The sequence below is a fragment of the Quercus suber genome, unplaced genomic scaffold (assembly GCF_002906115.3).
Source record: "Quercus suber isolate HL8 unplaced genomic scaffold, Cork oak 2.0 scaffold_109, whole genome shotgun sequence".
NCBI lineage: Eukaryota > Viridiplantae > Streptophyta > Magnoliopsida > Fagales > Fagaceae > Quercus > Quercus suber.
The window spans coordinates 1206210-1232660 of NW_027069574.1; the positions used below are offsets into that span (position 1 = coordinate 1206210).

General features: G+C 33.9%; 1 protein-coding gene across 1 annotated transcript; it reads left to right on the forward strand.

Annotated features, from left to right (window-relative positions):
* Nucleotides 1-645: 645 nt before the first annotated feature.
* LOC111990950 (uncharacterized) lies at nucleotides 646-21308 on the forward strand. The gene is made up of 19 exons (XM_065775305.1): nucleotides 646-825; nucleotides 10048-10156; nucleotides 10991-11189; nucleotides 11781-11846; nucleotides 11957-12046; nucleotides 12222-12527; nucleotides 12689-12786; nucleotides 14038-14073; nucleotides 14203-14323; nucleotides 14437-14673; nucleotides 14840-14935; nucleotides 15017-15082; nucleotides 15313-15351; nucleotides 15445-15579; nucleotides 16502-16863; nucleotides 17577-17670; nucleotides 18978-19169; nucleotides 20456-20573; nucleotides 20858-21308. Exons 2-18 carry the CDS (start codon nucleotides 10059-10061, stop codon nucleotides 20552-20554), a joined length of 2334 nt encoding a protein of 777 aa, XP_065631377.1. The 5' UTR covers nucleotides 646-825; nucleotides 10048-10058; the 3' UTR covers nucleotides 20555-20573; nucleotides 20858-21308.
* The last annotated feature ends 5143 nt before the right edge of the window (nucleotides 21309-26451 follow it).

Here is a 26451-nt window from a genome sequence, read left to right on the forward strand (position 1 = left end):
TTTTTTTTTTTTCACTTTTCTAATCTTTTTCTATCTTTCTTTGATAAAATATTTGAACCAAACTTCTTCTATAATTCGGAACTAAGACTCAAAAGGTAAACATACCATACATATTTAAACAACATTTTTACAATAAAAATTTTAGATAACAAGTTGTGACTAGTTTTGTTTTTTACTCACTAATAAAGTGTTCTATCATCAAGAGTTTTTTTTTTTTTAATTTTTATTTAGGAAAACAAAAAAAACAAAAAAAATCGGATAAACCATGGATTCTAAGAATATACACAAATAGCTAAAAATTGATTACCACCACAATTACGAAACTAACCTTCCTTCACCCCTCAAAAACCCAATCCACACTCGCGCAACCTCACCCAAACCCAACCCCATTCATCCAAGGTCAATATCGTAATTCGACATCCACTTCATTGAACGCACGCCCTCTCTTCCCCGACCCCACCTACTAAACAGACGGCCAGAGAGGCGAGTACCCCAACATCTCCACACGCAAGCGCGTACAGCTACGTCTCCACCTTCACAAAAGATCTGTTACTGAAGAAAATGACGATTATACCCTCCGATCAAAACCCCTAAAAACCGAGTCAAAGGACCTTTTTGCCATATAATAAAATATATCGAAACCCACACTCTCTCTCTCTCCATTTTTATTATTTTTTTCCACTTTCTCTCTCTAAAAATCACTTTCTCTCTCTAGAATTTGGAACTTCGGCCACTGATAGAAGAAGAAGAAGAAGAAGAAACACAAGCTTGAGATATCCAAAAAAAAAAAAAAAAAAGCTTCAATTGTGTCGCACTGATTCGAGGGTTAGGGTTTTCCTTTAATCTTTTCACTCTTTCTCTCTTCTATGTAATTTAAATTTTGTTCTCGATAATATTTAGTTTTTTCCTGATTGATTTATTTATTTAATTTTTGATTATGTGAGTTATTTTTTAATTTGGGGTTGATTTTGGAATTAGCTAGTTATAGTTCAATACGTGTTGAAACCCTAAGTATTGTGATCCGATTGTGTAAATAGGTGACGTGAATCAATTGGTTTTTGGAGGGTGTGTTTTGAAATTTTGTTATGGTTTAGTTGTTTTTGATGGTGAGATTTTGTGATTGTTGGGGTTTTGGTTGGAGTATTTGGAAGGGTTTTGTGAGATAGGTAGCTTTGGGCTTTTTTGGTAGCTGAGAGAAAATGTGTGGAGAAGATTGGGGTTGAGATTTTTGGGTGTTGAGAATGTGGGGTGAGGGGTGTAGATAGGCTAGGTAGAAGAGAGTGTTAAGCTGAAATGGTCTAATTGAGCTAAAAAGTTGGAAGATTATGGTTCTATTTGGACAATGGAACATTGACTTTTGGTTTATTAGCTGTTGGTATTATATGCTTGTGGTAATTAATAGGCTTCTTTCACTTGAAAGTCTCCAGCATAAGTTATGCTAATGAAGGGTTGCTTCGTCTTGGTTATATGCACATAAATTTACGGAGGTAGAGTCGAGAACTATAGGTGCTATTGGAATTTTGGAGAAGACCCTTTTGTATTTTAGGCTCATATTTTTGGTATATGTTTTTATTAATATGAATGGTGATGATGAAAAGTTTGCTTCACTTGAAAGTGTTAAAGAATTATAAGATAGTCTCCCCACCCTCCACACCAAAAAAAAAAAAAAAAAACCCACAACTAGACTTAAGCTCATTGATAGATCTCTCCAGACCCTTGAATGTTCAATTGTTCTGCTCCCCAAAATCGCCCTCATAAAAAACAGTGAGGAGTTACATTCCACATGGTGCTATGCTGTGTATCTTTATTGAGTTATGAGTTTTTAAAGATTGAAGGGTCGATGAGTTAAGTAGTAGATTACATCTAGGAACTGTCACTCTCATGAGGAGTTGGTAAGATAGGTTACGTTCTATCTCATATGGTATATGTTTTATGTAACTCTCCATATGGTTGTTTTTCCCATAATAGTGCATAAAACTCATAACTAACTATCAAGCCAACTACAAGCGCTTAAAACATTTAAAATTTTACAACACATTTTTTAATAAGTAATGAGATTTTATAAATAGAGAAGCTACCTCATGTACAATGTCAGAGAAAGATGGCCTAACAAATGCCAAGATAATGAAATTACAAACTGAGCAAAGGGGAATCAATGAAATCTACTAGAGAATGAATATCACGTAGTCCAAAACATGAGACCATTCAAACAATGATCTAGCAACAAACAATTTCAATTGAACAACTGAATCTTTCAAATCATCAAAAGTATGGTGATTTCTCTCCATCTCCATATTGTGTCCACAGCAGGATTAGGGGACCTAGACTTCAAACAAAAGAGGATTGTTTGCCAAACTAATTCCTCCTGCCAGATAAGAGATTAATAAACTTCCTTGGCATCAACAAAGCTCATATGTACAAATATCCTATAATACCTGCTATTCTGCCACTTCCCCTCTTCTCTTCATTTCGCTCTCATACAAAAATACTTAATTTAGAATTTTTTATTTATAGAAGTTTAACTAATCTGAGTTAGTAGGTCTGAGATTGTAACTTCTTGCAAGGCTTTTTTATAATTAATTTTGTCAGAAAAATGAAGTTATGAGTGAGATTTTGAGCATCATTTTCATTTTAAGGCAACATTTTTTAAAGGAAAGAAAAAAAGGATTACAAAGCATGATCAGAGATAGCCTCCTTCTCAACTACACTTTACAACATTAGGAGGGCAGAGGCCCACACCAAAACTGCCAAAATACCCATGGCTTTCAGACCATTTAAGCTAGTTCTTGAGCTGTCTTGTTAGCCTCAAGGTAAACCCATTTAAAAGACACCGAACCAAAATCTACACATAGAACTTGAACATTCTAATGAAATTACTTAACCTCCATGCATCTGCTTTCTTAGCAAGATGAAGAGCCCAGAAAATTGCCTCCGCTTCAGCTTGGACAGGAATGTTGGTATTCACTCTCTTCGAATAGGAAAAACCAATTTCCCTCTCCAATCCCTAGCAACCACAGCAATACTTGAAGCTCTAGTTCCTAATATAGCATAAAAACACTTTTGTATAGTATAAATAAAAGTATTTACTGTGCACATATTTGTTCATTTTTGGTGGCTATCTTAGGTTGTAAGCAAGGGTCTCTTCCAATGAAAGATTTGGGTATTCCTTTGGGGGCAAAATTCAAGGATAAGACAATTTGGAATCCAATTCTAGAGAAGATGGAAAGAAAATTAGCAGGTTGGAAAAAATTATTTGTCCAAGGAGGTAGAGTCACTTTAATTAAAAGTGCTCTTCCGCTTTGGCATGATAGGTGGATTGGGGATAATACCCTAAAAGATCTCTATCTTGAGCTTCTATGTGTGATTCAGCGCTCAAGGATGCTTGCATCTTAGGTTTTGTGGATTTTGGAAGGAGGTACTATTAGAGTGTGGGATTTAAGGTTTATAAGCCTTTGAAGATTGGGAGCTAGTTGCATCTTATTCTCTACTTCAGTTTATCCAACCTCGTATTCCTCGGGGTGATAGGAGGGATACTCTTTGTTGGCGGCTCAAAGGTGATGGTAAGTTTGACACCTGATCTTATTACCAAGCAATTCAGGGTACTTCGAATTTTTTGTTTCCTTGGAAGGGTGTTTGGAAACCAAAGATTCCTAAGCGAGTGGCTTTCTTCTTGTGGACAGCTGCTCACGTTTGGATTCTCACGTTGGATAATCTCATGCTTAAGGGTGCCCTTTGGTAAATCGGTGTTGTATGTGTTGTGATGGGGAGTCGGTAGACCATCTTATTCTTCATTGTCTTGTTACACATACGTTATGGACTTTTATGCTTAGGCTTTTGGTATTCATTGGGTTATGTTAGGATCGGTGGCTAGATTGTTATCTTGTTGGCATCAGTGGCTTGGGAAGCATAACTCGAATATTTGGAATTTGATTCTAGGGTGCTTAATGTGGATTGTTTGGTTGGAATGAAATCGTCACTCCTTTGAGAACATGGAGAAGACGTTGGATGAGTTAAAGGTTTTATGCCAGTGTAGTCTTTTTGAGTGGTCTCGTTGTTGGGGTTTTACTGATTCTTCGTCTCTTTCAGAGTTTATGTTTTCCCTTAGATTAACTTTTTGATTTCCCTTTCTTTTGTTTTGCTGTTTGTTTCATCTGTTTCTTGTTGTTCATCATCATGAATAACTTGTACTTTTCATTTTTTACTCATTAATAATAGTTCTCTGATTACCTATTAAAAAAAAAAAAAAAAATTTAAAAGCACTCTCTCAAATCTTCCTATTTATTTTCTTTCTTTATTTCCTATTCTTGCTTTAGTGGCTAACCGAATTGCAAGACTTCAGCGGAACTTTCTATGGGGTGGCGTAGGGGATGAGCCCAAATTTCATAATTAGACTACGATTTGTGCTCCACTTTCTTCAGGTGGTTTGGGATTAGGAACCTGAGAATCTTTAATGTAGCTTTATTAGGGAAGTGGTTATGGAGATTTGGGTAAGAAAGGGATGCTTTTTGGCGACAAGTGATAGAGGTGAAGTATGATTGTGATTGGGGTGGTTGGTGTTCTAGTTCATTCTTTGGTCCATATGGAGTTAGTTTATGGAAAAATATTAGAAGGGGGTGGCCCTTCTTATCTCGGTTTATCTTGTATGAAATTGTAGATGGATCAAAAGTGCAGTTCTGGCTAGATCAATGGTGTGGAACATCTTCTCTTGCAGATTGCTATCTTGAAATATATAGGATTTGTCGAAACAAAGAGGCGAGTGTGGTTGATCTAATGAGGTACACCAATGGAGTCCTTCATTGGGAGATACATTTTTGTAGGGATGTGCATAATTGGGAATTATAAGCTTTCTGGAGCTTCATAAATGCCATTTATAGCACTCCTGTAAGGGGGATTGGGGAGGATAAGAGATGTTGGCTACCTTGTAAGAGTAAGGGGTTTATGGTTAGTGCGTACTACCATCTTCTAGTTGGCCATAGTGAGTAGTTTTTTTTCTTGGAAAAGCATTTGGAAGCAGAAGATTCTTTCTAGAGTAGCTTTCTTTGTATGGACTGTTGTCTTGGGAAATGTCTGCGAATTGACAATTTAAGAAAAAGAAAGACATGCATTTTGGATTGGTGTTATATGTGCAAGTGTAATAGTGAAATTGTTGACCATCTATTCTTCATTGTCTGGTTGCTTTGGAGTTGTGGGATATGGTTTTGGTTTCTTTGCAGTTTGTTGGGTTATGCCAATGTCTGTTGTTGAACTTCTTGCTTGTTGGCAAGGTCGATTTGGTCGCCATCGTAATGGAGATATATGGATTGTTGTTCCTCATTGTTTGATGTGGTGTATTAGGAAGGAAAGAAATATTAGGCGTTTTGAAGAAAATGAGCGTTATATGCTTGATCTCAAGCTTCTATTTTCAGAACCTTATTGGATTGGTTCTCAGTATGGAGAAACCAACATTTTTCTTCAATTTTGGATTTACTTGATTTATGTAATTTTTGTATTTGATATGTACTTGGGTGTCTCTTATTTTGATATTAATAAATTTTTATTACTTATAAAAAAAAAGAAGAAGTCAATTTTGATTTGTTGGAGGGGTGCAGAAGATTTTGTTGGAGTCCTATGAGGAGTGGGATTTTTGAGGTGAAATCCTTTTATATGGAACTACATACTGGTCCTGGCTCATATGGAAGGTCAATNGATGATCAATTGGTTTTTGGAGGTGTGTTTGAAATCTTTGTTATGGTTTAGTTGTATTTTGATGGTGAATTTTGTGATTGTTGGGGTTTTGGTTGGAGTATTTGGAAGGTTTTGTGAGATAGGTAGCTTTGGGCTTTTTTGGTAGCTGAGAGAAAATGTGTGGAGAAGATTGGGGTTGAGATTTTTGGGTGTTGAGAATGTGGGTGTGGAGGGGTGTAGATAGGCTAGGTAGAAGAGAGTGTTAAGCTGAAATGGGTCTAATTGAGCTAAAAAGTTGGAAGATTATGGTTCTATTTGGACAATGGAACATTGACTTTTGGTTTATTAGTCTGTTGGTATTATATGCTTGTGGTAATTAATAGGCTTCTTTCACTTGAAAGTCTCCAGCATAAGTTATGCTAATGAAGGGTTGCTTCGTCTTGGTTATATGCACATAAATTTACGGAGGTAGAGTCGAAACTATAGGTGCTATTGGAATTTTGGAGAAGACCCTTTTGTATTTTAGGCTCATATTTTTGGTATATGTTTTTATTAATATGAATGGTGATGATGAAAAAGTTTGCTTCACTTGAAAGTGTTAGAGAATTATAAGATAGTCTCCCCACCCTCCACACCAAAAAAAAAAAAAAAAAACCCACAACTAGACTTAAGCTCATTGATAGATCTCTCCAGACCCTTGAATGTTCAATTGTTCTGCTCCCCAAAATCGCCCTCATAAAAAACAGTGAGGAGTTACATTCCACATGGTGCTATTGCTGTATCTTTATTGAGTTATGAGTTTTTAAAGATTGAAGGGTCGATGAGTTAAGTAGTAGATTACATCTAGGAACTGTCACTCTCATGAGGAGTTGGTAAGATAGGTTACGTTCTATCTCATATGGTATATGTTTTATGTAACTCTCCATATGGTTGTTTTTCCCATAATAGTGCAATAAAACTCATAACTAACTATCAAGCCAACTACAAGCGCTTAAAACATTTAAAATTTTACAACACATTTTTTAATAAGTAATGAGATTTTATAAATAGAGAAGCTACCTCATGTACAATGTCAGAGAAAGATGGCCTAACAAATGCCAAGATAATGAAATTACAAACTGAGCAAAGGGGAATCAATGAAATCTACTAGGAATGAATATCACGTAGTCCAAAACATGAGACCATTCAAACAATGATCTAGCAACAAACAATTTCAATTGAACAACTGAATCTTTCAAATCATCAAAAGTATGGTGATTTCTCTCCATCTCCATATTGTGTCCACAGCAGGATTAGGGGACCTAGACTTCAAACAAAAGAGGATTGTTTGCCAAACTAATTCCTCCTGCCAGATAAGAGATTAATAAACTTCCTTGGCATCAACAAAGCTCATATGTACAAATATCCTATAATACCTGCTATTCTGCCACTTCCCTCTTCTCTTCATTTCGCTTCTCATACAAAAATACTTAATTTAGAATTTTTTATTTATAGAAGTTTAACTAATCTAGTTAGTAGGTCTGAGATTGTAACTTCTTGCAAGGCTTTTTTATAATTAATTTTGTCAGAAAAATGAAGTTATAGTGAGATTTTGAGCATCATTTTCATTTAAGGCAACATTTTTTAAAGGAAAGAAAAAAAGGATTACAAAGCATGATCAGAGATAGCCTCCTTCTCAACTACACTTTACAACATTAGGAGGGCAGAGGCCCACACCAAAACTGCCAAAATACCCATGGCTTTCAGACCATTTAAGCTAGTTCTTGAGCTGTCTTGTTAGCCTCAAGGTAAACCCATTTAAAAGACACCGAACCAAAATCTACACATAGAACTTGAACATTCTCAATGAAATTACTTAACCTCCATGCATCTGCTTTCTTAGCAAGATGAAGAGCCCAGAAAATTGCCTCCGCTTCAGCTTGGACAGGAATGTTGGTATTCACTCTCTTCGAATAGAAAAAACCAATTTCCCTCTCCAATCCCTAGCAACCACAGCAATACTTGAAGCTCTAGTTCCTAATATAGCATAAAACCACTTTTGTATAGTATAAATAAAAGTATTTACTGTGCACATATTTGTTCATTTTTGGTGGCTATCTTAGGTTGTAAGCAAGGTCTCTTCCAATGAAAGATTTGGGTATTCCTTTGGGGGCAAAATTCAAGGATAAGACAATTTGGAATCCAATTCTAGAGAAGATGGAAAGAAAATTAGCAGGTTGGAAAAAATTATTTGTCCAAGGAGGTAGAGTCACTTTAATTAAAAGTGCTCTTCCGCTTTTGGCATGATAGGTGGATTGGGGATAATACCCTAAAAGATCTCTATCTTGAGCTCTATGTGTGATTCAGCTGCTAAGGATGCTTGCATCTCTAAGGTTTTGTGGATTTTGGAAGGAGGTACTATTAGAGTGTGGGATTTAATTTATAGATGCCTTTGAAGATTGGGAGCTAGTTGCATCTTATTCTCTACTTCAGTTTATCCAACCTCGTATTCCTCGGGGTGATAGGAGGGATACTCTTTGTTGGCGGCTCAAAGGTGATGGTAAGTTTGACACCTGATCTTATTACCAAGCAATTCAGGGTGGTCCTGGCTCATATGGAAGGTCAATGTGCTGCCAAAAGGTAGTGTTTTTTACTTGGACACGGGCTTTGGGACAGATTCTTACTTTGGATAATCTTTGAAGGCGCAGAATGGTAGTTGTAGATTTGTGTTATATGTGTAAGAAAGCCAAGGAGTCTGTTGATTGTATATTACTTTGTTGTGACCATGCGGGAGTTGTGGTCTTTGGTCTTTTGTCAATTTGAGGTTCAATGGGTAATGCTTAATAGAGTTTTTGAGCTGTTGGAATGGGAGATTTTCTAGACATGGTCCTGGGGCACGCTGAACATTGTTCAATGGATCTAAAGTTGATTACGCAATTTTTTTGATTGGATGACAGTGTTACCAGCTTATCGCTCTTCTGCTTTTTTTGACTTTCTAGATTGCTGTCATAATAGTTATTAAATCTGTACCAACTACCAAACCACTAGTTAAACCGTGAAACTTGTGAACCAAAGCATTATTCACAATGATTTGGCTTAAAATACCTGATATGCAATAACCCATTCTCAAATTGTGTAAACTCATGGATTGCACGGGTTAATCTTTTTAACCTGCAGATAAAAGAAAGAAAAAAAAATACCGTGTGTATCTGTGGAAAAAAGATTGAACTGGACTACTGAAGTCACTGAATAGTCTGAACTTTGAAGTCTGGAGGCTCTAAACCAAAGTACCAAACTACTGAAGATCGAAAAGATAAATTGATAAAGACATAAAGTGATAAAGATTAAGATTTTCTTAAGAGATGAAGTAAGAGTTGTGCCATGAGATGAGAGTTGAGAGTTGAGATTAAAGAGATAGTGATGAGACTGAAAGGGATAAAGAGATAGTGGTCTATATGGAACACAAGCGACCAATGTCACAACGATAACACCTGATTGATTTTAATTATCAGCTGTATTTGGAGATCTAAATAATTTTGTTATCCTCTAGGATTTAATGATTAAGCTAAAAATTTATTTTGAATTTATATGAGATATGTTGTTTCAAGACTTTTGGACTATATATCTTGGTTATTGGATGATTTACATGAATATTGTGTTTATTTATTTATTTATTTATTTTATATATATTCTAATTTTATGTCATTTGATGTAATTTTTTTATTGTTATAATTTATTAATTTACCTAAATGGATTTTTTTAATTTTATTTTAGTTGCTTTTTATAATTATAAAATATATTATTTAATTAATTAATAAACCTACAATTCAACCAATGAACCACTAGTTGAGCCAATGAATCAGTGAACCGATTCTTCAACCGGATCAACCTCCGGTACGGTTTTGATAACTATGACTATGCTTGAGTTTGGCATTCATGGTATGCTTGTATACTGCAGTTTCTTTGATTTTTCTATAACAAAACCCTTATTACTAATAAAAAAAAATGTCATTTTTTAATTGCTGATCTTAGTATTTTATTCTTATGATCAACCTTTTAAAATGCTAGTTTGAGCTGTTCAGCATAATAACCTGGGACACTGGAAATTTCTGTTCTTGTGCCTGTATTCTTATAACCAGTCTTCTAAACAGCTACTTTTTATCTACATGGTACATTGGATAAGTATTAAATCATTGAACCCCAAATGAAAAACCAAAAAAAAAAAAAAATGTAAGCTTATGATCATTGTTTGTTAAAAGGCTAGAATACCAATTGTGTGACGTATTTGTAAGAACAGAGAGCACATGATAGCATTGACTGTATCAGTTCTAAATAAAATTAGTTGATTAACTTTAAGTACTTGTGGTTTCATTATTTTGATTTATTTGTTTATATATGTTCCAGTGGTTTCTGCAATGCACCGTGTAGGTAGTGCAGGGAACACAAACAATTCTTCTCGCCCTCGTAAGGAGAAGAGGTTAACATATGTGTTGAATGATGCCGATGACACAAGGTATATTAGTTTCAAAATAAGCTCCTAGTTTTAAGGTTTTTTTTTTGGGGTCAAAGAGTTGCCTTCACTTGTCTCTGGTCATAGAAATAAGATTAATTGTTCTTATTACTATAAAAAAAAAAAAAAAAAAAAAAACTTAATTGTTCTTATAAAATTGCAATTTTTTTTTTTGAGTAATCTGTCACTAACATGTCCAGGTGTGCCTTTCTTTTCTATAAATCTCTGGCTTCTCCTGATTTTATTTGAGTTCCCTATGCTTTAAATAAAAAAAGAAGGCCCATTCTTGTATCACCTCTAAATATGTTGAAGATCCTTTCTGCTGGAGATTGCTTTAGACCCTGTATTTGGATGGCATAGCTGTCATAGTGATGCCTTTTGTGCTTTATAAATAAAATTGGTCTGTTTAGCTCTTGCTTAGACATCAGTGATCATATTCTATTATTAGGGTACCTCCAGCGTTAACCTTTTCAATATTTTCAAAATTTCCTGCTGTGATAAAGATTGTTAGAAATTAACTTGCTATCATCATAAAAAGTTATTGGATGGCAGTTTGTTTGTTTGTTTTGTTTTTTTTGCCTGCTCTATTTTTTAGGGGGAAAAAAAAGGCTTAAAAGAACCTTGCTACTACTATCTCACGTTGGAAGGCCATTTGAAATTTAGAGGTCTTCTTCAACGGTTTAGCTATGAATGTGTGGGCCCATTAAAATGCAGCCCCCAATAAATCAGGAGTTAATCCCAGGTGTCTTGGGATTTAGAAGGAAGAAGATATTCTTTTCTGAATTTTTAGAGGAACAGTAGGGTGATTACTTTAGTACCCTTAGTTGTCTTATAAATTCTCATATTACTGTGTTTTGCAATGTTTCTCTATCTGCAGCATTGCGCAGGTGTAAATTGTTTGGCTCTATTGAAGTCATCAGGAACTGATGGCAGTGATTACCTCTTCACTGGGAGCCGTGATGGCACACTTAAAAGATGGGCTTTAACGGATGATGCAGCTACCTGTTCTACTACTTTTGAGTCTCATGTGGATTGGGTACTGTTTATTTTTTTCTTGCCTTTTTCCTTTATTATATTCACGTGTCATTAGTTGCTAGAGGAGACTATTGCAACTTTACTATTTTTTTTTAGCCTCACTGTTGGCTAGGAAGCACAGGTATGGCACCCAAAATGAAGTGTCAATGCTTCCTAGCTATTAGGTGTGGATGAAGGAGCCAATATAAGTCGTTTTTTCTCCGGTGAAATCCAGTTCTATAGCTGGCTGTTAGACCTGATGAACAGCCTTGCCAAAATAAAGTAGGGGAAAAAGAATAAAAGAGTGTTAGACATGTGAAGGCAGACTCTTTTGTTTTGAAAATTTTCACCCCTTATATACTTAGATTAATTTATTCAGCCATGCCCATGTGGGGAAAGGAGAAGGAAAAGATAGGGTATTGCATATCAAACGTTAGTATCTATTTTCATAGTGCGTATTAAACGTTAATATCTATCTTCACAAGGTTCTTTTACTTTGATATATGGAGTCATCTTCTTCGATCTTTATAATACAATTACTCATGCTTTTACTGTATTCTGCACGTACAATTCACAACAATTGAACATGTGGTGAATGTCTGTGGTTGTACAGGTTAATGATGCTGTCCTTGTTGGTGATAATACTCTTGTTTCATGTTCTTCAGATACAACCCTTAAGGTTTGTTAATCATTCTCCTTTTTTTTTTTTTTGGGGGGGGTCTGTTTGTTATCTTTGGCTGTTATATTTTACTGATATGGTTATTTTTCATTATACTCATGATACGCCAGACATGGAACAGTTTGTCTGATGGAACATGTACAAGGACTCTCCGTCAACACTCCGACTATGTTACTTGTCTTGCTGCAGCAGAAAAAAATGTAATTTCTTTTTCAATTTTTTCTTGGATCTTAAATGCATGAATGAAAGGTTCCTGTCAGTTTATCCTACTAAATAACTTTTGTATTCAATATGACAGCACGTATTGTCTTGAGGTATAGTATCATATCACATCAAAATCATCTTCTGATCCTTTTATAGTGTCATGCATTTTAGAGCAATATTGTTGCCTCTGGTGGCCTTGGAGGGGAGGTTTTCATATGGGATCTTGAAGCTGCACTTGCTCCGCTATCAAAGTCAGGTGATGCAATGGAAGATGATTGTTCAAATGGTATCAATGGTTCAGGAAATTCACTACCAATTTCAAGTTTACGTACCATAAGCTCAAGCAACTGCATTTCTGTGCACACCAATCAGTCCCATGGATATGTTCCAATTGCTGCCAAAGGCCATAAGGAGTCAGTTTATGCATTGGCAATGAATGATAGTGGAACTCTTCTTGTCTCTGGTGGAACTGAAAAGGTATGCTTTTATATATGGTTACTGTTATAAGTTGATTTCTGACTTGATTACATTTCTGCATTACCTATGAAATTATTGGAGGTATTTGCACTTGGTTGAATTGAATATGTTGATTTTTATCATTGAATGTGTCATTCATCTCTTTTTTTCATTTTCTCTAGGTTGTTCGAGTTTGGGACCCAAGATCCGGTTCAAAGACTATGAAACTACGAGGGCATACAGATAACATTAGGGCTTTGATTCTGGATTCTACTGGCAGGTATGTCTGATGGGTCTGCAGTTCTTTCTTGAATTATATACTAAAGTTGCATTGGTTAAAACTTAAAGAATTGGTTTTTAGTTCTATCTTTAATGTAAATAGAAGCTTTACAACTCAATATCTGTAAAACGTAATTGGAATCATATCTGAATAAGACTGAAAAGAATTTAACTGATTTTCTCTGATTGGATTCAATTTACTGGAATATAATTTTATCTTAAATTTACTTTAATATTATGAACCAGTAACTGCATTAATTGGATTGTGTGTGATTCTGAAGTTGCTCTGAGAGGTTGTGTTGTAGATATTTGTGTCTACTAGTAGGGGTTTAGATGTCAGTGAGAGAGAGAGCTTTAACATGTTTCTTTTTCTATAGAAAAGATGTGTTTAAGTCAGACCAATTTAAGATATTAGTATCCATAGTTATGGATACAATTTAGTAGATCTCCACCAAAAAGTTTGAAAACTTTTCTTAGTAATTTAAAAAGGAAGGCATAAGAGGGTGCTTATTTTGATAAAGTGGTTAGTGGAATTTAAGTTAAGCTTTATATCTACTTAATTGTCCTTTTATATGCTGCTTTAATAATCTTTTTGTGGATCTGCTCTAGTGTGATGTGTTTCTGATGTAAGTTGCCTTTTGGATGGTTGTATGCGCCTGTTCAACAATTGCAGATGATGAAATGTTGCTTCAAATTCTTTTTCCTTATTATTTGGGTTGAAGGCTGTACTCTCTTTCACAATTCCATTCTTGAAAAGTGTTTGCTTAATTATGCAATGTCCGACCATTATCTTCATCATACAATATGCAAATGACTAAAATATTTCAGTTGGGGCTCATGCTTTTCTTGAAACCTGGTTTAGTTGGTCGTTTGAATTTGGGCTATTAGTTGGCTAGTTTTCAGTGGATATATAGGTTGCCAATTTTTCACTTGTCAAATTGCAACTATCCAAACATGGAATATTTTTTTCTAAATTTTTTCCCTATGAGATTTAGCTGAAACAGTACCTCCTTAGGGTAGAAGGCTAGGTTGTAGGTTCAAATCCCAATGGGTGTTAACATATTTTCCTGATAAACAAAAAAAGGTTCCTCTATACAAACTCACACACTCTCACATCCATATTGAATGGAACTTTCTTAGATCAACTATTTCAACCATCCTGGTTGGATGTCTCTTCTCTACAGCATGCATATACACTATTTAATAATATTTTTATTTCTTGCATATTGATGATGCTTTTGAATTCTTGCAGACTGTGCTTATCTGGCTCTTCTGACTCTATGATCAGGTTAATATCTCTCACCTATCTTCTTACTGTAAAACAATGACACAGCATATGCATGCATACAAATGTGTCAACAATTTAAGCATTCGTCTTTTTGTTTTGGTTAACTAATTGTTCTAACTATCTTCATAGACTCTGGGATCTTGGTCAGCAACGATGTGTGCATTCCTACGCTGTGCATACTGATTCTGTTTGGGCACTTGCTAGCACTCCGGCATTTAGTCATGTTTATAGCGGTGGGAGAGACCTTTCTGTGAGTATTGTTTTCTTTTATAAGCTAACTAATTCAAGTACTTCTGTCTTGTGTCTTTTGCTATAGAGCTTCAAGCTCATCTTTTTGATGCCCAATTCTGTTTATACCCTCAGTTATACTTGACAGACTTGGCAACAAGGGAGAGTTTCTTGCTTTGCACAGGAGAACACCCTATTTTGCAAATGGCTTTGCATGATGATAGTATATGGGCTGCTACCAGTGATTCTTCTGTTCATAGATGGCCTGCTGAGGGACGTAACCCTCAGAAGGTCTTTCAAAGAGGCGGTTCATTCTTAGCTGGAAACTTGTCATTTTCGAGGGCAAGGGTCTCCTTAGAAGGATCTGCCCTTGTAAGTAATGCTTCTTGCTGTTTTTATAATTTGTATTTTGATATATTAATGTTATTGCAGTTCTTAGGTGGTTATGTGTCCCTGTTGGACACTGGTAGTTTTGGAGTATACTCCTTTTATTTTGTGTTTTTTTTTTTTTTTTGGATTTTTCAACAATGTTGTGTAGGTTCCTGTTTTCAAAGAGCCAACACTAACCATTCCTGGAACTCCTGGAATAGTGCAGCATGAAATTTTGAATAATAGAAGGCATGTGTTGACTAAGGTAATTGTGACTTCCCTCATACTTTACAATGACAATGTGTTACTTAACAAGACCTTTAAAATCAACATCTTTCATTGACAGGATACTGCCGGTTCCGTGAAGCTGTGGGAGATCACCAAGGGCATTGTAGTTGAAGATTATGGAAAGGTCACACTGGTTCTTTTTCTAGTTGTGTTTGACAATGATATATTTGTTGACATGGTAGGAGTGCCTGATTGGCATAAGGGCCAGGGTAGTTCTTCTGATTAATACTGGCAATATTTGTTTATATATTAAATTTTTATAAATTTCATTTTGGGAGGGGACATCTTTGGTTATCATCCATGCTTTTGAGTTTCGATGTAAAAAAATTCATGCTTTTGATTTCAATATTCCAGGTGTCATTTGAGGAGAAAAAGGAAGAACTATTTGAAACGGTATGATGCTTAGTCTATATTAGAGATATATTAGTTTCATTTTGACAGTATTGATTGATTTTAATTTTAATTTTAATTTTTGAACTACTTCAGGTAAGCATTCCTGCATGGTTCACTGTGGATACCAGGCTTGGAAGTTTATCTATCCATTTGGACACCCCACAATGCTTTTCTGCTGAGATGTATTCAGCAGACCTTAACATTGCAGGGAAACCTGAGGATGATAAGGTATATTCTTTTAAATTCACAGGACCTTCTTGTTGCTCTTTTTATCTTTTTGGGGGACTGGGGAGGGGGATATGTTGTATGCTCTAGCATTCTATATTGAGGTCCCTCATGTAGGATATTATCTGTTCTTTGTAGATATATCAACTTGCATGAAAAGATGATACATTACTGGTTGAAATATTTGGTTAATTTCTCTTTAACACTATATTTTGAATGGCTTGCTTATATGCCTGCTATTAGCATGAGCTGATGAATATGTTGTTTTTTCAACTTAACAAACAAAATATTTGTGTACTTAATTCTTTTCAAGTTGTAACATTACTGGTTGAAATATATGGTTGATTTCTCTGTACCTGTCTCTACCGTGAATGACTTGCTTATTTGCTTGCTATTAGTGTGAACTGATGAATGCAGTGTTTTTTCAACTCAACTAACAGAATATTTGTGTACTTAATTCTTTTCAAGTTTTAAGTATTTTAACCTTAGTTTAATTTGTTTTTCTGTCTTGCTTCTTTTGAATATCAAATTAGTTTAATTTCTTTTGAAAGAACGAATGTCTTTTTGAATTTATTGCTTCTATTGGAAGAACTCTGTATACCTGGAAGATCAGAGCATAGTCTCAAATTCTACAGGTCTTCTGTTAGGCCATAATATTGTGATATGTTGTGTATAAGTTTCTGAGTTTTATGATCCTCTGGTTTCCCAAGTTATTTTAGTTTTTCTAAAATGTGATGGTCCTTTGAAAATTTACCAATTACATTTTGTTGGTATTGTAGCAGAATATTTTTAACGAACACCGCTACTAGAATTTAAGAATGTAGATTCACAATCTTCCCTTTTCTTTCTGGGTCTGAGTATAATTATCTATTGATACCATAAAAGCTTCTCTAGAAGATTATGTTGCATTCTTGTATTTTTGCAGGTTAATCTAGCTCGAGAAACCCTTAAAGGACTCTTGGCTCATTGGTTGGCTAAAAGAAAGCAAAGATTTGGATCCCAGGCTTCAGCAAATGGGGATTTGTTATCTGGGAAGGATGTTAGCCATAGAAGTCTTACCCATTCAAGAATTGAGGCTGATATTAATGCTGAGAATGACTCAATGGTGTATCCTCCATTTGAATTTTCAACTGTTTACCCTCCATCCATTATTACCGAGGGCTCTCATGGAGGTCCATGGAGAAAGAAAATTACTGATTTAGAGGGAACTGAAGATGAGAAGGACTTTCCTTTCTGGTGTCTAGATTGTGTGTTGAATAATCGGCTCCCTCCCAGAGAAAATACCAAGTAAATTCTAACATCCAAAGATATTTTGCTTAATTCTGGTATGTTACTTGCCAGAAAAGCTGCATAATTGCATATACACCTTATAAAATAAATGAGAGAGAGAGAAGAGGGAGGAGGAGAGAGAGAGAGAGAGGGGTAGAGGGGTAAAGCTGCATATACACCTTTTATCATTGCTGTTGTGTTCTTTGGAAGATGCCCGCTGCTTTCTGCTTAGTACCCATTTGGTAGTGCAGTTTCAAACCAAACGTTTTCAAAATACAGTTATTTAAACTTCAATTTTTTCTAGGTACATCCTTTTCAAACAACCCTATTTTCAAAATGATGAAAATAAGTTGTACCAAACGGGCACTTGGTATTGGATTTTAAAAAATTCAATTAATATTTGTGAGTTACTATTGGTTAAGGACAATGTTTCAAATATATCCAGTTAATTATATCCATGTGTTTTGCACAAAGCACTTGACTTCAGAATACTTATGTTAGAACCTCATAAAACTAATATGATGCTTGTAAAATTTTTTAAAGATTTTCTTCCTCACATCCTAAGGACTTTGCTGCTTGGCTTCTTCTTGTGGCTGCAATTTCTTCATATTCTTTGCCCTTTTATTTCCCAGAAGACATGTTTAAGTTCTCATTTACTAAGATATAAAAGAAAATAAGAAAAAGGGGTCAGTGAATTCTTTTTCCCAACAAAAATTTTATGTATTCTGCAGGTGCAGCTTTTATTTACATCCATGTGAGGGTTCAACTGTCCAGATCCTCACACAAGGGAAACTAAGTGCACCCCGTATATTGAGGATTCATAAGGTAAGTCTGTTCTTTCTGTTGGGTAGTATATGATGGACAAAAGTTTTCACAATATTTGTGTGTTTAAAGCACTCTCTATGAAGAGACTATTCTGTTTGGATTTTGGGTATCACTGAATTATGGTTAATTGCGTACTGTATTTTGTTCTGTCATTGAAAATCATACATCCTTCGATTTTAGTGAAACAAATCCATTTTGGTGGTTGACAGTGATCTGAGCTCTAAATTATTTATCAAATATCTGTAAGATACTGATATGACCTTTGAATCAGTCATAATTTCTCTGTTATGCATTATATTAATGCCAAGACAAGATGGAAGAAAGGGAAATTGACTAGCACATTATTTTCTGCTAACCGTGATGGGTGCCGGGTCAAAACATACTAGCTCCTTTATCATTGGGCTTACATAAAATAATACTCTTATACAGTCATATTCTAAGGAACTTTGTACCGAATTTTAGTAAATATTTGTTCCACTAGTCACTCATTAATAAAATTTAAGGATATTTTAGTGTGCCATGAGCGCATGAGATGCATTGTGCCGATTTAGTACTAGCAAACATACTTGTGCATAAGTTCAGAGCTGTTATTAATTCTTCGAATTTCAAGATTAGAGACGAATGGGTCACTTTGTAAAAATTAGGAAAAAAGAAGAAGTAATTATTGGGTCTTTTATTATTGTTCCATTAGCTTTCATTGGAAGCTTGCCTGTTGGTTCATTTTACCTTCCATATCTCTGAGCAGCAGTAGCTTGGTTGTAGCATAGGGGACCCTGAAGTTCTAAAAAGAAAAAAGTAAACTTGAATTAGAATTCACTGTGTTTGACATTTCAGTTGCAGAAACCAGAAAAAGAATTGCATCAATGCATTTTTAAAGTATTTTCTTTATAAAATTTAAGTGTAACACTGAATTTTCAATTGTAAATGCTTCATGTTTTGCTTTGGTCCATTGTATGTCATTTATATGTGCTTGTGAAGAGAAAAATAAAAAGAAAAAAATGATAATTATTTTTAAGGTTTCACCACGTTGTTAGTTGATGTTAACTGTACATGAATATTTCTGCAATGGAATGTTAATATGAGAAGTCTTCTGTAGGATGGTAAAATATTATAGCTGTATTCTAGTGGATATGGCATATGCACAGGCACATGACTATGGTTGACATGTATTGTCAGAATGCAACTTTCATTGTTTGAAAAAAGTATTGGTTGTTTTGCTTCGCATAAATGTTGTGTTTCTTTATTGTGCATCTTCTGCATGGAAGAATACATTATAAATAAATGGCTTTTTGTGCTTTGAAATTTAGGTCATTAATTATGTCATAGAAAAGATGGTCCTTGACAAACCCTTGGATAGTGTAAATCCCGATGGAACGTTTGCCCCAGGACTGGCTGGAGGGCAGTTACAGCATTCCTTGATTGGAGATGGAACTTTTCGGTCCGGATTGAAGCCTTGGCAAAAGCTAAAACCCTCCATAGAGATATTGTGCAACAATCAGGCAAGTGGATTTAGACCTTGAATGTATAAGTTTAATAACAGATGAACTTTTGCTGAGAGTCTGGCATATAAACCAAAATTGTTTGCATTTCTGTGTTCTTAAATTTTGATTCTTATTTTTTTAAATGTTCTTTTATATTTTTGGATTATATACTTTTTTTTTTTTGGATAAGTAATAAGATATATTGATAACAAAAAGGAGACACCCTAGTACACAGGGAGTGAACAAGGAGACAACAAATCAAAAACAAAAATTGCAAGAATCTAGGAAAACAAAAAAAGAAGGGAAAGATTTGTTTTGCAAAGCAAACAACCAATCCAACAAAGTTCTAAAAAAGAAAAGCTTGAGGTCCGGAATAGATCTCTCAATATCTTCAAAATGATGGCTATTTCTCTCCCTCCAAAGACACCACATTAAGCCATGAGGAACGATGGACCATATATAACCATTTCGGTGACGACCAAAACTGCCTTGCCAACACCCTAACAGCCCCAAAACAGTACGAGGCATAACACAAGATACTCCAAATAAACCCAAAACCATAGACCATAGATCCATAGCAACGGGACAATGAAGGAAGAGATGGTCAACTGATTCACCATTACTCTTGCACATGTAGTACTAATCCAAAATCCACACCTTCCTTTTTTGCAAATTATCAATCGTCAAACATTTCCCTAAGGCAGCAGACCATACAAAGAAAGCTACTCTAGAGGGAATCTTCTGCTTCCAAATACTTCTCCAAGAGAAACCGAAGATAGTAGGACCAGCTAGAATTCTATAATAATCTTTCACCAAGAACCCCTTAGCTTTGCTAGGAATCCAACACATCTTGTCCTCACCAAACCCCCTTATAGAAAAACCATAAATGGTTTCCATGAAGCTTGACAGAGCCTCTAATTCTCGAACATGCACACCCCTAAAGAAACTCACATCCTAAAAAAGGACACCCCTTATATCCTTGATACTATGTTTTTTACAGATTTTGTGTTCGGTTTTATATATGTTGATTTAGTAAAGTATAGGAATTGAATCTGAATTCTCAAAAGCCACCATGAATCCAAACAAAATTGGGCTACCTTGTTTTAGAGTTAGATTCAGTTCCTTGGAATGCAAAATTTGATATTGGAACCTTGGGGAACTCGTGTATGGGTTAAAGCAAGTGCTCAATGCATTCTAAAGACATTTGATTTATTCTAAGTTTTAACATTCTAGAAAGTTACTTTCAACGTTGTTTTCTGTCAGGCTTGGTGCATATCTTAGAAAACTATCTTGCTTTTTTCCAGGTCTTGGCCCCAGACATGAGCTTAGCCACAGTGCGGGCTTATATATGGAAGAAGGCTGATGACCTTGTTCTCAATTATAGATTGGTTCAGGGCAGGTGATGCGTATGACATCCAGGAGGTGTGCACTGAATTTTACTATTGGTTGTTTCTCTCTCTCTCTCTCTCTCTCTCATAACCATCTTTACTGCAATATTGTTCTAGTGTTAGTGCATATTTGATTAGGAGAGCAGACAGTGAGTTTGCAGATTTTCAGAGGATAACTTTTTTCTAAGCACAAAGTAGAGAAAAAGGAATTTTAATTTGAGTGATTTGGGGATTTCCAATACTGACCAGATAAGTTTGTGTGCTTAGTTTTGAAAAATAATTGGCTGTCCAATCTCAAGAGATTACTAATGTTTGCAGGTGATCTTCTGCTTGTGTAAAAATACTGGGGAATATGATTCTACATGGGGTGCTTATGGTGATCAAAAGTATTTATCAGGTTTGTAAATTTGGAAAACAAATTGATTGCTGAATATAGCCACATTCTCCAAATGTGCCAAGAAGTTTCCAGGTCACTGTTTCCTATGGTGTTATAAATTTTGAACTTTCATTGCCGGCACGCCAGCTTTCATTGGATGTTGCAAAGTTGTTATGGACCGAGTCTGCATGCAACAATAGAAGATTTTTCATTCTGGAGGAGGATTAAGGCAAGTTCCTGAGCTGCCAAATTAGGGATATTATGATGTCGAAAGCTTTGTAGATTTGTATTGTGGTTACATACTAGTCATAGAAACTCTATTGTGAAGGTGATTTTTTATAATTTTATTTTAAATTTGTTCTTTTGGAAATAAAACATTTCCCATTTGTCAAATTAGTTATTTGACTTTACTAGATATTTTTCTTCCTGCTCCTCTCTTATGTAATTTGTCGCTCAGAGGAATTACTAAATGCTATATCATAGCTGCGGAAATCTGGCGAGAAAGTTGATACAGGCCACAAGGCTACATATTAGCTGAGTTACAGAGATGTAACGTGTTTAATGCTCTTGATTAGCAGTGTATATGTGTGCGTTTACTGCACTTTAGCATGGAACTACTTTCTTTCTGGCCAAGCCTGAAAACTAACGAATATTAAACTATAGGCAAATGCATTCAGTGATGGATTCTACAAATACGGGAACATTTGGAAACCAAACTAATTAGTAAGAGAAAGTATAGAAATATAACTTTCGTCACAACTTGCTGAAGTTGTCAATTGGGTTCATGTAAAAGTGATAGTCTAAAAAAGTTAAATTAGTAATTATGCTATTTGTAAATTATTTTTAAACATTGGGTGACCTATTTTTCAATGTCTAATGTATGCCTCTGGAAAGGTATGTGAATTAAAGACATTGATTGTTTCTTGGCCTTGTGGCTTATAAAATAAGAGAATACAAGAAAAAAGAAACTAGAAAGTAACGTTCAGGAATAAAATATGATTTTACTGTGCAAGAGATGAAGTTGGGGGGTAAAAGTATACACAAGATAATTTCTACTTCCTTAAAAGTTTGACACCGTTAAATATTGACTTAAAAGATCTAGAAAACATTTGCTAAAAAATTTAGCAACAACTCAAAAAATTATTTAATTTATTTTAACAACTCACTTTACAATACACCCAATACTAAATATTCTATTCTTTTACTACTCAAGTCTCTCTCTCATTTAAATAATATTGTGTTAAAAAAAATTGACTTCGGCACCTTTGATATAGTGGGGGATCTTTAGTTTTTTTGGTGCTCACCTTGAAGTTTTTAGTGGGTCAAATGGCCAGCAAAAAATGGTCAAGGAGTTTTTTTTTTTTTTTTGGTTTATTTTTATTTTATTTTAAAAAAATTTCTATAATATAAATTATTTATTTTATTTTAAAACCATTTTTCTTGATTTTTGAGTTACAAAATTATCAATTAATTTTTTTGTATTTATATTTTATTAAGATCTATTTTTTTTCTATTAATTATAGTAATGGACTTAATATTCATTTGGCATAATTGAACTTAAGTAGGATTTTCTAAATTTGAAATTTGAAAAAAATTATATATGTAAAAATAATTGTAACAAGTATAATTTTTTTTTTTTTGGTAAGTGATGCATGCATTTGGAATATTAAAACTCTTTTTTATATAACAAGAATGTTTATATTACACGTTTGAACATTGTTAATGACTTTTTTTAACATTATTTTACACAAGAAAAAATAATAGGTTTTGGGCTCAAATTTCTTTAAAACCCAAAAAGGGTCAAATTGTATCTAACTACACGGATTAGGTTTTCTTGTCAAGAATTCACATATTTTTGGATTGGGTTCATGGCCATAAATCATTACAAGACTTCATCTAATGACCAAAGCTCATGAGTTTTAATGGGGAAAACTAGGGAATAAGTTGTGTTTGGAAGGTCAAGACGTATGTTCAATAAAGCCTTAACGGTTTAAAGTTTGACGAATCAACTTTAACCATGGCATGCATTCTTCAACTTGAACCTTGGCAAGCAATGTTTGGCCAGTATACCTTACTTGATAGCCCTTAGAATGATGAGACTATGCATTATTCTTTCCCCAAAACTTAATTAGAAATTTAATGCCCACAAAATGACTAGTCATTCACGAGTCCAGAAGTCTAGGTTCCTTACCATTCTTATAGCATAAGGACTAGGAGAGAGGTCAAGACTCTTTGCCCAATGGCTAGACCCCTCTCTAGACCTCTCCCATTCTGTTTATTCTCAGATCTTCCTCTTCCAAGAACTGAAATAAGGAGGAGTATCACCCTAAAATCATATAAACATAACACAACACCTTATATCACAACAAGAACAATCTATCTAGCAGCCACAACCTCTAATCATCATGCTTTCTCATAATTATCTCCATAACACTCCAAAGAAATTCAATACTCTTCCAAGAAAGTTTAACATTATACCAATGACACTAAGAACAAAAAAGCATTGGAAAGTCATCTAGTATTGGATTCTTATNTCTGTTTATTCTCAGATCTTCCTCTTCCAAGAACTGAAATAAGGAGGAGTATCACCCTAAAATCATATAAACATAACACAACACCTTATATCACAACAAGAACAATCTATCTAGCAGCCACAACCTCTAATCATCATGCTTTCTCATAATTATCTCCATAACACTCCAAAGAAATTCAATACTCTTCCAAGAAAGTTTAACATTATACCAATGACACTAAGAACAAAAAAGCATTGGAAAGTCATCTAGTATTGGATTCTTATATTTATAATTGCTGAAAATATATTGTTTTAGTGCTAACTTATCGCAGGATGTATTTATCACATTTCATTTTACCGCTAGATGTATAATAACTTGTCTCTAATTCTACTACAAGACGCTCACTAGATAGTAGACACTTATTATTGGAATATTTTTCTTTAGGCTAAAATGCAAAATTGATCCTATAAGTTTTTTAAAATTTGATTTTAGTCCTTTAACTTTACTTTCGTTTATTTTAGTCTTTTAAATTTCAAGTTATTCAATTAAGACTTTTCCATCAACTTTTTTTTTTTTTTATATTTTGTGGTTACTTTTTCAATTTTTAAAATTTTCTTTTTCAAAATTCTTAAATTAAAATTTTCAATTAATGATTGAAAAATATTTTCCAAAAATTTTTTTTTGAAAGTTTTTTAACAAAAGTTGATGGAAAGACCTTAATTGAATAAATCTGAAACTTAAAGGACTGAAATGAACAAAAACAAAGTTAGAGGATCGAGATGAATTCTGAAGAAACTTAGAGAGTCAGTTTTGCATTTTAGCATTTTCTTTATTATCTTCATGTTGAGTTATTTCATTATTTTCTAACAATTTTTTATAAATATATTGTTCAATTTGTGAGATTTTCATTTGAATTTTTATGATATTTTTTAAATTGCTAGCAACAAAAATATTATATTTGAAAGTCAATTATTCTCTCTCTCTCTCTCTCTCTCTCTCAAGTTTATTTTATTTTATTTTATAGCTAGATTGATATTTTCTAGAATAAACACTATCTTCAAAAAGAAATTATAATATGACAAGAATAAAATAAAATTTAAAGAATAAAACAATATGATCTAATTTATTAAAGGTATTATTACAAATTCACTTAATAATATAATTAATTGTATGAGAGATTGTTTTACAAAAATTAAAATGGGCGTGGATTGCGTCCAGTGCCTCCAGAGCACTGGACCTGCTGTGATCATGATCGCAGTAAGTCTAGTGTTACAGGACACTAAATATAAGCTGCACCCAATTAAAACGTTAAGTCGTAAAGAGAAATTACTTCTCAATGATAATAAGCTGTACTCAAGTTTTTTTTTTTTTTTTTTTTGTGTGAAATAGTTTATGGTTATTGGCTTAAGGAATCTTTTGGGAGGTGGTGAAAAGAGTGCACAGTGTCAACCTATTTTTTTTCCCTTTTCTTTTATACCAAAAGTCATCATATATATATATATATATATGGGAAATGCTAACTTAATAAATTTGAGACCAGTTCAAGGATATTCTAAAAGGATTTAGCATGAGAGTAAGTTTAGCATCATACCAATTTTCACAACTTTGTCACATGGCGACTTGTAAGTGGTGAAATCATGGATCCACATAAACCCACCATTTTATTTCCACCACTTACAACTCTCTATGTGGCAAAGTTGTGAAAATTAGCATGGTGCTAGACTTACTCTTAACATGAGCAGCAACGTTGACTGCAGGATAAATACTCCACTGGATGGTTGCTGGGTGATGTCTGATGAGGTTGTTGGATTGATTAAGGTAGGTGGCCTCTAAGGTGAGGGACTCTGATGATTGGTCTTTATGTTAATCTAACTTACATTAGGTAAAATCTTCCTCTTCCAAGAACTGAAATAAGGAGGAGTATCACCCTAAAATCATATAAACATAACACAACACCTTATATCACAACAAGAACAATCTATCTAGCAGCCACAACCTCTAATCATCATGCTTTCTCATAATTATCTCCATAACACTCCAAAGAAATTCAATACTCTTCCAAGAAAGTTTAACATTATACCAATGACACTAAGAATAAAAAAGCATTGGAAAGTCATCTAGTATTGGATTCTTATATTTATAATTGCTGAAAATATATTGTTTTAGTGCTAACTTATCGCAGGATGTATTTATCACATTTCATCTTACCGCTAGATGTATAATAATTTGTCTCTAATTCTACTACAAGACGCTCACTAGATAGTAGACACTCATTATTGGAATATTTTTCTTTAGGCTAAAATGCAAAATTGATCCTATAAGTTTTTTAAAATTTCATTTCAGTCATTTAACTTTACTTTCATTTATTTTAGTCTTTTAACTTTCAAGTTATTCAATTAAGACTTTTCCATCAACATTTTTTTATATTTTGTGGTTACTTTTTCAATTTTTAAATTTTTTTTTTCAAAATTCTTAAATTGAAATTTTCAATTAATGATTGAAAAATATTTTCCAAAATTTTTTTTTTGAAAGTTTTTTAACAAAAGTTGATAGAAAGACCTTAATTGAATAAATCTGAAACTTAAAGGACTGAAATGAACAAAAACAAAGTTAGAGGATCGAGATGAATTCTGAAGAAACTTAGAGAGTCAGTTTTGCATTTTAGCCTTTTCTTTATTATCTTCATGTTGAGTTATTTCATTATTTTCTAACAATTTTTGATAAATATATTGTTCAATTTGTGAGATTTTCATTTGAATTTTTATGATATTTTTTAAATTGCTAGCAACAAAAATATTATATTTGAAAGCCAATTAATCTCTCTCTCTCTCTCTCTCAAGTTTATTTTATTTTATTTTATAGCTAGATTGATATTTTCTAGAATAAACACTATCTTCAAAACAAAATTATAATATGACAAGAATAAAATAAAATTTAAAGAATAAAACAATATAATCTAATTTATTAAAGGTATTATTACAAATTCACTTAATAATATAATTAATTGTATGAGAGACTGTTTT